The sequence below is a fragment of the Helicoverpa armigera genome, chromosome 13, assembly GCF_030705265.1.
Source record: "Helicoverpa armigera isolate CAAS_96S chromosome 13, ASM3070526v1, whole genome shotgun sequence".
In the NCBI taxonomy this organism is placed as follows: Eukaryota; Metazoa; Arthropoda; class Insecta; order Lepidoptera; family Noctuidae; genus Helicoverpa; species Helicoverpa armigera.
Window position 1 is genome coordinate 8,300,626 of NC_087132.1, and position 13,312 is coordinate 8,313,937.

Genomic DNA, 13,312 nt, shown 5'->3' on the forward strand with positions numbered 1-13,312 from the left:
GATGGAAACCTTGAGAAATCGAGGGCAACTCTCGAAAATTGTAAGCATAGATAAGGTTATAACTTGACACTCAGATGTATGTCTGATAACACTATGAAACAGTAAAGGTTTGGAGCTGACCTGATGATGGAGACCAGAGAAGGTCGAGGGATCTCGACAACCGAACTTCTCTCGTCTCCATCTCCTTCACTGTTGCAGAGGCCTCGTAAATACGAATAATATAAGCACAAACACGAGAAAGTTTAAATATTCAGTTGTCGAGTTCCCTCGACCTTCTCTGGTCTCCATCATCAGGTCAGCTCAAAACCTTCACTGTTGAATAGTGCTACCAGGCAAACACCTGAGTGATAAGATTTCAACCTATGTATTTCTGCAACTTTCGAAAGTCGCCCTCGATTTCTCAAGGTTCCATCATCAGATCCTGACCTGATGATAACGGGACCACCTCGGAAGTATACGCTATCAAACAAAAAAAGAATCATTGAAATCGATAAATAAATGGCTGAGTAATCGCGTAACAAACATACAAAAAAAAACGGTCGAATTGAGAACCTCCGCTTTTTGGGAAGTCGGTTAAAAATAAGTCGGCAGCGGCCATCTTTCCATCTTGGACCAGCTTTCGATGAACAGCGAACTATTTGCCCTTTCAAACAATGAAATCGTCATAAAATTTTGCGATAACTACACCTAACTACGGCTCTCGTCAAATAGCTTTGCCGCTCAGTTAAAAAGTTGGAAGTAACGAATCGCCATTAAGTTTGGCAGGTCTACAGGAATCCTGCACATAAAACACCCGAAGAAATAAATAAGTCTTCATTTGCCCTAAAAACCGAAGATTTTTTTTATTCCGGCTACAACGTATTTTCTACCACTGATTTTCTAGCATTTTTTTCAAAATAAATTAAGTCATTTTACTTTTCCTAATTTATTTTCAGATTATGGTAAGTACCTATACAAAAGTGCAATTTAGTAATATTATAATATAAAATTATTAAATCGATTCTTTATTTTAACGAATCGGATCATTCGATGCAAAACTTCTATCACCGTAGCCATCTTGTCTATGCGTCTTCAAATTTAAAAAAACAACTAATGTAAACAAACATGGCGAGTTCGATCAGAATTCCTGGTAATTACGATTGGATTTTAAAAAGGTATATTTCTAACGGGATGCTAAATATGAAAGGTTTGAATGCGTAAAAATAATTTAAATTTATTTAGTTATTTTATTTAGTACTCACAAATGTGGTTTGATTGGAAAGAAAATAAATATGAGCGTAAATAATTAGGAAAGTGTATGACTGATTCGCAGACCCCAATTGGGGTCTAAACCGAGCTTACGGTGACATTGATGTTCAGACCCCGATTGGGGTCCGCTACGGATTTGACGGTTAAACCAGTTTATTGTATAAATTAATTCTTTAAATAACACTTCTCTGTAGAATAAAGTCTTCTAATAAAAAGTTTGTAATAGTTATCCTTCTTTGTAAAACAAACGCGTAATTACTGGCTGCCTGATAACATGGCGGACAGAAATAAGTAAACAGTTCCAATACATTTTGTTGCATGCTATCGTGTTTATTTATATTTACAATGAATCAAACCGGCCAGGAATAAAACTGTTGTTCATCGTTACAGCCGATTGAATGAGTCAGCTAACTTTTTTCCATGATGCCAGGGCTGTGTATACCACCACTTCACTGGAAATTATTTCACGTTACAGCGTACTCCGTTTACAATTGAATGAAATTGGAACGAACGTTGTTTTTATTACAGACACACAATTTGTGTGATTGCAAGTAAGATGTGAGGTGTTTATTTTTGTGATGAACTTTATGACGAGTTTTATTGAAATAATAATTTGTAGAAAAGTAGCTCGAAATTACGATTATTTTACTGTTACAGCCTTTTTTTATCGTCCCACTGCTGGGCACAGGCCTCCTCTCACATGGAAAAGGATTGAGCATTAATAAGTTAAATTTAATGTGAAAATAACTATCGACAATATAATTTAGGCAGCCCTATGCGTAATGAAGATAGTCGTAGATCGATGGCCACGCCCCCGCCTGCAATTGAGCTAATAGCCTAATTATTTTTATTACCCGTTTGTTTGGCCCAACTCTCATCCAATTTTTCAATTAAACTCTTCAACGTACGAGAAATTTATAAATGGAAAAATTATTCCTAACACAAGCTATTGACCGTTAAAACATTCTATTCGATTGTCAATTAGGGCGCGATTCTTTAGAAATACTTTGGCCACGGTATTCTTACCTTTGTTGGAGATATTTTGATTTAATTGGAATCTCTTGATTTAGTTCGAACTGTTGTGAAATTGTAGGAATCTTTGTTTGTTAACGGAATTTCTTTTGGAATTTTAATGGATTAAAAATCTACCCGGTTGAAAAGATGGTATAAATTATACCTTCTCGTACTCGTAGGTACCTACCTATTTCTCGAATAACTTACAGAACAAACAATACGTCGATCATCCGTAAAAACCGTCCATAATCATTATCTATCGACCATTTCTCATGGGTTATTTTCGCAGCCTTGATTTCAATTACATAAATCATGCTCAAATTACATAAAATTTAAAGTTGTATTTTTTGTAAACATAATCCACTTACAAGAATCGATGTACCTATATGAGTAAAATCGCGTTCGTATAATAATTATGGCGGCAAATCGCGGCGTAGTTTGCGTTTATGGCAAAAATCGTGAGCGAAATAGCCGAGACTGTTAGGTAATCGAATTTAGTGGGGCCGACGGGTCCTATTGTTCAGTCGAGGCCAAGGTCCGCGTTGTTTACATCGCACGATTCGATGATGATGCATCATTACGACCGCTAAAACTCGCACCTTAATGGTAGGTTGCGTTCAAAAAAACGAGACGTGTCAATATCCAGTGGGTGTGGCTTTTCAGCTTAGATTACTGTGTAAGCAACGCTTTAAATTGAATTGTCTATAGTCTAGTCTAGCATTTATGACGGCAAATATTTATTTAGAAAATCGAATTGCACTTAAGGGTAGGACTACACTACGTTTTGAATTATTATTTTACAATTTAATTGTAGATGATAAAAACTTTTTCAAACACTCAAAACATAAACAAGTATAAATCTAGATCTGTGTTAGGTATCGCCATTGACCTTGGCTGGCGAATTCATAATAACAATTGTTTCGGAACAGCCGTAAAACTCATTATGTTACTGTATACAGCTGTAAAGTGTGATTACGATCTCTTATTTACAACGATTTACATTTTAACACAATGTTATTGTTATGGAACTTGTTAATAAATGTTACTATAAACTAAAATTTACATGTTGTTAATTTAATTAAAGCGTTTCGGCAAATGATGTAACGTATTATGGACATAACTCCCACGTTCTATGGGCCCGAGATTAATATAGTTGTTGTTACGTAGACTCGTAAGTGATGTATTACGTTGGAGCCGCGGGGGCGAAGGCCCGCTGATATACACATAAAGCATTGTAATGTCCAATGTTCCACTACGAGATACAACCGCGATTTGGTCGGACAGTTTGTCAGTTCGTCCGCGTCTGACCGGCGTCTCGACTGGTTCCAGTAGCCGGCCCACGCTTGCGAAGATTAGAATAGTCGCAAGCGGCCATTGGTCGCTGGCGCGTAAACAGGCACTTATTGCAACTCAGTGAATCGTTAAAGCCTACCTAGAAACCGTGTAAGCGGTACGTCGCCGTGCCAGAGATGCGTTCTTAATATTTCTTTGACGTTCAATACTGGCATCTTGAGTGAGCATCTCTGCTCGCTGAGCAACACGCCGATAAATCAATAAACGTATTTGCTTGCACATTGCATGTAAACGTTGTATGGGTACCAACCAATAATTACGTAAGCGACGGCAATCGTAAGAAATTTCGAAGCACGTTCGCTTCACGCATGTTTAAATGGCGCCCAATGGCACCTTGAAATGTCTTTGTTTTTAAGCGTCAGTTTCCTTTGTCATACTATGCGTTAATTGTTCCGTCTCAAGGTCTGCTAACTGTGGGAGTCCGTTTAGGGTGAAAATATCTGGACCGTGACCAAAATAAACGTGTTTAAATGGATCGCTGGCATACACGCATGGTATAAATTGATGTTAGTAAATATTTTGTACGGTGTGAGAACACTAACATATTAAAGAATGCCACGCCATTGTTGGTGGACAGAATTAGCATATCAACATTCGGAGCCAGTACTTATAGAGGTCATCTCATGTAAATTGTAGCGTTCTACCATATAAACTATTTGATTGTATCAGATAGAGCACAATGCTCAATTTATGTCACAATTTAAAGCCCAATATGCGTTGGTATGTACTATTTATTTAATGTAGGATTTATTTAAATTAGGATCTTTGTTTATGTGTGACCAAATAAGCTAATAGCCACGGGAAGTATTTTGTGTTTAGAAAATGTTAAAAATAAACGGATTTTTTACAATGCTTGGTAGATTACCCGCTCGCTGAATTAATTGTTATGATTAAAAAAACATTCAAAGGCTCACTTGTTTCTTTTTATGATATTCAGCCAGTAGACGTTCTTTGTTACATTTTTTATGGGCCGGAATTGGCAGGGTTAATTCATTGTGTTACTTCATGCAACGTAAAAACCTCATGGTGAAGCACATCAATTTGCACCAGACAATGCTAGCTATACTTACGTGATTCTAATCTAATAATAAGGTGGGTAGGTACAAGAAAATGTTTCATTACATTTTGGTTCGTGTCAGTAAATCCGGTCGGAGTACGTGGGCCGCATGAATGAGAAAGTCTTGAACCGGTTCACAGACAGCTTCCACTGAGGTGTCTACTTTCAAATCACAATAGACATTCGACTTATCTCAGTACTAAACCCAACAAACAGCTTCTGTACCATAAAACTGGTGTTCGTGCCTCAAAATACCACCAGTTTAAATTGACTCCAATTAAATAAATGGAGTGAGGTTATGAAAACCATTTTTAATTAATTTTATCGCCGTAATCGTGACCGCACAATAAACAATTGATCATCCATCATTTATCAAACAGCTGGGGATGAGTCTGATTTTTCGCAAGTTACATGAAATACCGAATGTCTGTGTACTGGCTAGCCTTGCGATGTTTGTCAAGCACAAATGTTAATTCAAGACGTCTTAATAAATAAGCCAACGTCAACAACACTGCTCGCGCTAAAAGCGCTTGGGTAATAGTCTGAGCAGGCTAAAATTGTCTAATATCGTCAAAGCATTGCCTTTTAAGACTGGATCTTAGTCCTAAGTAAACATTGTGTAGAGGTGCGCTGGCGCAGGCAGGCGTGCCGAGTATTTTGGTCGAATGCACACACACGACTCGCTCGCCGCGTCCGCCCGCACTTCTGATATAAAATCAACTCGACAAAAACATCGTTATTTTTATTCAACAGCCAAGGCCAAACCGCCATATTGCATTCGCTGTATATCAGCACGACAGTGTTGGTCCTGTAAACAAGGTCTTTTATATGAATAACATTCGAATACCAAGATGGTGCACTTACAAACCACACTGTAGGTACTATTGTTTCTCTCTATCTAGTAAGCACTATCTTTAACATACTTGTTATAAAGAATTTTTATAAATAAACTAGCTTTCTTTTTACAACCAGATAATGCCAGTTTACACTAGTTGGATAATAGTGCTTCTTTAGTACGAATCACTGTGCAGCCGAGTTTTTGTTTTTGTCTTCCAAAACATCATTATGCGAGGCACCAAATCTAATCTGACTCACGTTCGCTTACACGTGTAAAAGAAGTAAATAGGTATACCTATACATTTCGGCTACAATAATGCAGATTTAAATTCGTTTCGTCTCCATCTGCCGAGACGTGGTCGACTTGATTTCAAGTTTGTTGATGCTTTCCGTGGGAACAGTTTTCGCAAAATAAATGTTTCCGAAAAGCATTACTGAAAGCTGATAAGTATTTCTGCAGTTTTTAAAAGTGTTTTACAATCATTATTATTAGAGGATGACGAGTATTCGCCTTAAGTTGGCTTCGTGCACTTTGATTGTTATAAAAGAAGTTGAAGACTAAATCTCAACTGATGGCAATCTAAATCCTATATCGTCAATAAGCGATAGAAAAATAAAAAGTTTTTGAGCGCATTTGGAGACTTGTTTATATTGCGCTTGCAAATATTGCAAAAATCATGTCAATAATCTGTAGGCAGATTACATTTTATTTCACCGATATCAGTTCAAATACCTTCATTTCTCCGTAGCTGTTTACAATTTTCGGAACGTTATCATTTTATGCGCTAATTTATGTTACACGTGTAAGTACTAAGGCGATCACGTTACGTAACTGGGCCAGCGTCTGTCGGCTTTTTTGTTCATGAAATTAAAGTATTAAACTAACCTATTGTACGACCAAGGTCACCCATATTAAGTCAAGCGCACTTCCGTTCAGACGCGAGTCGACGCGACTGTGAATCGAAATGACTGGCCACCAGTTCTTACAATAAAGGGCCATTTTAAATGCATCACGCATGCTCTTCGCTCTGTACCTACCTACTTACGAAAATAAAAATAAAAACTTTGAAGGCTTCAGTTAAAGGAGATTGATTACATTAGTATTCCGCTCGTCAGTCACTCAGAATAATCAATTAATCATCAGGATTTCATGAAACATGCTCTGTTAAACTGAGTATCGTTTAAATAGTCCCGTCAAAAGAATTACAAAACAACCGCGTCAACATTGTAATCGCCGGTTTTTATCTATACCCGAATGTAAACATACTTTGTATTGACACGCCCCGCCGAGATACGAAAGCCGGTATCTAAATCTGTTGGCCTTGACAATGAAAAAACAAGTTTTTTGCGCAACCTTGAGACCGCTTTTTGCTTCGCGTGGATGGCAAAAAAACTATGCATGCATATTGTGCTAGTTTACAGTTTATTAACTCAGACGCAAAATATTTTTTTCATTCTTTTTTTGCAATTATTTTATTACGTATTACGGGCCTTATCTGAAGGTGTTTATGTACTTTAAATACCGTGGTAGTGTAAAAATGTTAAGAGGCTTTTAAGCGCCAAACGAGTTTATAATTTTTTGTTTAGTTTTGTTGCTTGCGATTTCCTTTAGCGATGTTCATTTATATTATAATGATTTGCTTCAAGGACTTGCAACCTATTTAAAACACTGTCGGTAGAATGTAGCTTTATACATAATTTTGCACTTCTCGCATAAAAAGAATAAAACGTCATTTGATTAAAAATGGCGCTGCATTCCCGTCTGTATTAAATCCGCAAGTCTGCGTGTTCGCTGTAAATCCGTGTAACGCGATTAGGCATAAACCATTTCAATACTGACGGCACGAAATGTGCTCGTCGCAAAGGGCAGTACACAGAAAATTGGATTTCGATTCATCACTGCGGTGAAAGGGTTAAAAGTTGGAAGACTTCGAGATTGGAGGAACGGAAAAGATATTAGTTGCTCATACAGCAAATCGGAATGGACTAAACGTGATGTCTGGCGTTGTAATAACCGAGATTATTGTTAACCTAATGGTTTACCTCAGGCAACGGTGAAATGTTTTACAAAAAGATTCCCAGGTGCAAGTCTTTTGTATTATTTTTAATTTTATTTGTCTTTCTTGCAGAGCCGGCGCTGGCGCCAACGGAATATTTTCCCGAAGACTGGACTTTTCTACTTTCAATCTGCTACCGAAGCACAAAGTCAACTCATATCAAATCAAGGTATGTACTTCTACTTAAGGAATAAGGTAACAGAAAAAGGAAAATAACAATTTAACGACTCAGGATCGATTCCCCCGGGAGCTTTAAAGTCTAGCGTAAACACTCAAACAGTCCTCCCAAATAGGATTTTTATGTATTTTCCAACGTATAAAACCGAACATGAAAGTACTGTTAACACTGAAATGCAATTATCTAGTGTAAAAATAGCGCGATAGATTTCATTCATGACCGTGTTTTTTTTAGGAAAAGCTCTCGTAAGCCAACAATTGACGTCAAACGCAAATGAAATAAGCGATTGTTCTAATTTAAATAATAACATATAACTTTAGAGCGTAATTAATCTTTCTCGAACGAGATAGTCGTGAATTCTGGACGCAGGTCGTAGAGGTGGCCAATAAAATATTTTTATTGCACAAAAGCTTCGCGGAGGTGAAAGTTTGCTTTTGTTGTCGCCGCCATAAAAACACAGGGTGACACTTTTCGCGATAAAATGCTGTCACGGGTGGCGCCGGGGGTGGCCGGTACATTTTCTACCGAATAAACGTAACTTTTCTGTAATTTAATCGTACCACTGGGTGGTTTATGCGACGCTCCTCCAACCGCCAGACGAAAGTAAAACGATGTTTTTTAGTGTTTTAAATAAACGTTATTACAGTTTGATGTGGCTTTATTACAGGTCAGGTAATATATTCTTTACGTGCACTCAAATTAGGTAGCTCGAACAATTTCTTTTAAAAAGGAAAAGATTTTTTAATTCAAGCTGTTTTATGTTATGTCGCACGAGATTTTGGTAACAAAACTGCACACTGGTCACAAAAGTGCTGATTTTGCTATGTAATAGATAGTAATATTATAATAATCCAGGAATATTTTGTATTTGCCATTATTTTTTATAATGGAAATGGCCAACAAAAACATAAACAATCAAAAAAAAGTATTTACTTTATGGCCTTGTTCCAAACAAAGTAAACAAAACAAATGCAAGCCAGTACTTCGCTACCATATTTCGAGTTCGCATAACTTTGCACCTACTCAAGCGTCTGTTTAAAATTAATGAAATTGTTATTAGTGCTTGTGTGCTAATTCATTGCATAAACCGATATCATAACAACGTAATGTTGTTAAAATTTGTTGCTAGCTTTTAGTGCAGTATTCATAAGCACATTACAGAAACAGAACTGAATCGATTAGTAGTTGAGTTGCAAACAAAAAAAAATATAATTGATGGCTTTTCAGTTAGGTAGATAATGCGAAAAGTAGATAAGTAGCGTCGATAAAAACACCAGTAGGAATGCTGTTGATTTTGCAAACATTCCACTGAGTTTGGATTTGGACGTTGGCTGAATCACTAAGTTCGGACGGAAATATTTTTCGGATTTTGTTCAATGTTCTTTTTTTTGTCTTGTCTATGTAAATGTTTGTGCATAGTGGTATATTTAGTTATTAGTTTGATACCTAGTTGTATTCGAGTAAATTGACTCTTTGACAAGATGGTAGGATGGGTTTTGTGCTCTAGGTCACATGTCGCAGAGTTGCCTTGAGAAAAAGTAATCTATAAAAACAAAAGAAAAATTAAATTCCCTAGCCTATCTAAATTAAACAAGTCCATTATTAATTAAAATACACATGTTATCGGCCTAACAGGCTAAACAAATGAATGCATCTCATTTCTTCTCGCTATCATCATATCATCTTATTGTATGGAACGCCGTATACATTTCTAATTACCATTAACTGATGGCAATTTCTCACAATATATCTGCAACTATCAGGAGTTTTTATTTCAGAAAATTCTGATTGTAAGAAATAGATAAAAAATGCGAAGTTCCAATTGGATGTCGTGTAGCAGTTTGTAAAAGTCAAGTCAGAGAAATTGATGTTCATGTTATGCGGTATTACTACCTGAGTTGTCACTTTATACGCCGATAAATCTTGTTAGTAAGCCTAGGAAATGCACGTGGATTCACTCGTAATTAACGTAAAGTATTTATTAACCATGGGTTTTTATAATCCTCATACATCACGCGTGTGTTAACGGAAACCTATCCTGTGGATATTGTTGTGGTGTTGTCAAAAATGTTAAATTATCTGTGAAAATATACCAGACAGGCTAACTTTCATGCATAAATATTGATATTAAAATCTATGTTTATTGCTTTGGCAATTATGCTAGCTAGAGAATATATACAGCGAAAGATCTATGCTAAGTATGTAAGTATGGGCATTAGAATTATTAGAAATCTTATGCTAATTAATTCATACATTGGTAGGTCATATAGGTAGTTTCATAGCTCCATATGAATGTGTATTTTCTTTTATCATTATGACTCTCTATTTCTTTAACAGGCCTTTTACAAGTAAGAGGATTTTTCGAGGATTCATCTAGAATCTAGATGCATTTCTCTGATCAAAGTTATATAGCTACCATATAAAACATTTTGGAGCGTTAACAATATTATTGTATGTGCAGTACTGAAGTTAATTAAAATAAAATTAAGTAAACAGTTTTCAGTTTCAGTGGCACAGAACAATTGTTTATATTATTCGTAACGAGGACTTTGTGCCGTAATATTATGTAATGTAATTATGCTTCACTGCAAGCTAACCCTATTGATCTCATTACCCTTAAAGGGTAAGAACATTTCTTACATAACAATTGATTTATACGCCATTTTGTTTTATGCATTTTCATAGTTGTATACTTTAATGTGCTCAAGTTGCGAGATACAACTTCTGTTGATTATTATCATTTATTTCTTGAATATTTGCTAGTTAATACATAGGTACATATCTTATGTGGTAAAAATATTCGGTAATAATTACATTAAGATAACATCTTTTATTTTACGTACGATGTGGCTAAAATTAACTGTAAACCTTCATTTAGCAACCTGATGTCACAGTTTATAATATATTTCCTAATTGTTGGCAGCTTCATACTGCAAAAGCACCAATTTGTTAAAATCTCGAAAACGATACCCCAAAAAAAAAACTTGAAAATAAATGTTTAACACCCAAAACCTAATTTCGCCTAAACCGCGCAAATCGCAAAACTTTTGCAAAAGCAATCACAGAATTGTTCTCGCCACGGATTATTTTGCAATTGTCAGTCGTTATGTGTATTTGTTATGCGGCTCTGGTATCTAATCTCTACAGGCCTTGAGCCAGTTGTGTGTCAACCGACGGTCATTCCCCTGCCCGTCGTGCTCCAAGCTATTTTTGCTCGACGTTTGTTTGTTATTTATTACAACACTCAACACATACGCTTGACTGTTCGCAGTTACTGAGTTCAGTTTGTGAATGTATGGTTTCTGAACTAGAGTCGACGCCGTTTTCTGGCTGAGGGCGTGGTTGATCTGAAGTTTTTAAGGCATTTGATCTTCAGAATAAATAATTTTATGTCATTCACCTCATTCAGTCTGTACAATAAGGCAGGAAAATCTTAGATGCTGCTAAACAGGGACTAAGTATATAAGCAGTACTTAACTAAAAGGTTATCCATGTATGTCTCGAATTTGATAGTTCTGCAGATTAATTCAAAGATCGTCTAATTGAGCAATTGACTTGTCTAATGGAAATATACTTAAGCGCACAAATGAACATGAAATTGGTATTCAAGCAAAGAATAAATTAACTCTTAATAATAAGAACCTTGTTAGTTATCAATTAAGTTTCCATCTACGAACCGTTTTTGTTTCTAAAAAAGTCTTTGTCTTCAGTCACGATTTGCGTATCCAGTCAGACAGATATTCAACGTAATTTAGATAGTATTTTAACATAGATAATCAGTGACGGTAATTTAAATGCTATTTCGTGCTATTCTGACGCGCGAAGTGCTACTATTGTGGCTGGTAACGTCCGCTCGTGCACCGACTGAAGCACGCGAGATAATTTAAAACATTTTCTTCACTTATCTATCGCGTAAATAACGCGACCGGTATTGTCTTGTAGCCGACTCGTTTCGCGTGAGAACACCCCGTTTACCAGACAAGGGAAACTTCATAATTCTCCACACCCCCCATATTACCCCCGGTCTACCTAAAGCAACAGCGCCGTTTACATGATCATTCGCTTTATCACGGACTGGTTTACTTCGATCTGTAAAAAATAAATCCACGTCCGTTCGAGTCCGGCAATAAAATTCAATAGGCATGCTATAAAATAAATATCGGTTTCTTCCTACTGGAATCTAATAACCAAGTGAAACGATACGGAGATACTGGGACTGAGCTGTAAGCATGATTGATAACAGCGACAAGCGAGGCACGTTTTCGCGGAGCGGCATCATTAAATCCCAGTCCACTTCTTCTATTTATGGTGGCCCGCTGTCTACCAGCATATTGATTGCGGCGACCGGTTGCACTGCTCGTAAGACCCAAAGCCGGGTTTATGAATTTATCGCAGCGGTAATTTTCACGTCCACCGTGCATATACGTACTTATATCGCCACTCGTGATCAAACGTGGCCTAACGAGCTGAACGACTTCATAAAATATTTGCAGGTTTTCATTCGCCTGTGACGCCTTAAGTGGTTGACCGTTATCGCTTAGATCAAAGGGGAGCTAGTGAATTTTGGACGTATTCATAAGAAGTAATGTGTGTTATTCAAGAGCACGTAGGAAGATGTGGCGGGCGCGCGGTCGTCCATGTAACTAAAGCCGACGGAGCCGCGACCGCAACCCGACACCGCGCTCAAGGCTTCCCATGTGGATTAACACCGCGTTTTTCTTTAAATCGTCTTGTTCAGCGAGCGCAACAGTCGCTTAACCTTTTTTGCCTCTCGGTTATATGCTTTTTGCCTAAGTATTGTGAGACAAAATGCTTCATAGCCTTTTGAAAAATAAATTATACGCTAAACGATAAATGACTCAGCCCGACCGTGAGTGGGCCTAAGTTATGCTGTCATTCTGTCTCTTCATCATGCGCTGATATACTGCAAAATGCACCTCGATTTTCTCAACGGACCGTAAATGGCAAGAAATGAGAAAGTAGCCGGTTAATAGATACAATAGGGCTGGATAGGTCTCGCAGTGCAACTTTCCTTCGTTGCAAAAAGTTGTAGAATGAAGCACGACGTGCAATAAGTTCTTACTAGTTCAGATCAGATCGTTTGGTCGTTTCGTAAGAACTCGATAAACGTAATTACTCCATTACACAGATGCTAGATAAATTATTACTATTTAAGTATGACGAACGAATCTCTTTAAATCAGGAGGAATTTACGAACACGCAGTGATGGTGTGGTGCAACAGATAGTGTATCTTGCATTTTCTTCGTGTTTGGCTTTCGACACAGCTGGAATAGGCTAGCAGACCTATAAAAGGCAGCAACCGTGCGAACTTTAGCCAACCCGCGGCTTGCAAGACCGTTTCGTGTAGTTGTGATCAAGTTTTTATAAAGTTATCGCAAGTATCCACTTGCAGGACACTTGCCATATATGGAAGGGCTTTGGAGCCGGTTTTTGTTGGCATCGTACTGTTGAATTCAATCTTGATAAACATGCGCCTTGTTTGCGTACATTTAGGAGTCGGTCGGTTTAATATTTCGCACAAGCGCCCATAATTTGTGTTTTTCAGC

The 13,312-nt window shown here is 37.2% G+C and overlaps 1 protein-coding gene across 1 annotated transcript in view; it reads left to right on the top strand.

Annotated features, from left to right (window-relative positions):
- The window catches only part of LOC110370703 (headcase protein), a 57,294-nt gene that overhangs the window by 17,399 nt on the left and 26,583 nt on the right, over positions 1–13,312 (top strand). The window contains exon 2 of the mRNA XM_021326612.3: positions 7,639–7,735. Within this exon, the coding sequence (XP_021182287.1) occupies positions 7,639–7,735 (97 nt within the window). The remainder of the gene's footprint in view (positions 1–7,638; positions 7,736–13,312) is intronic.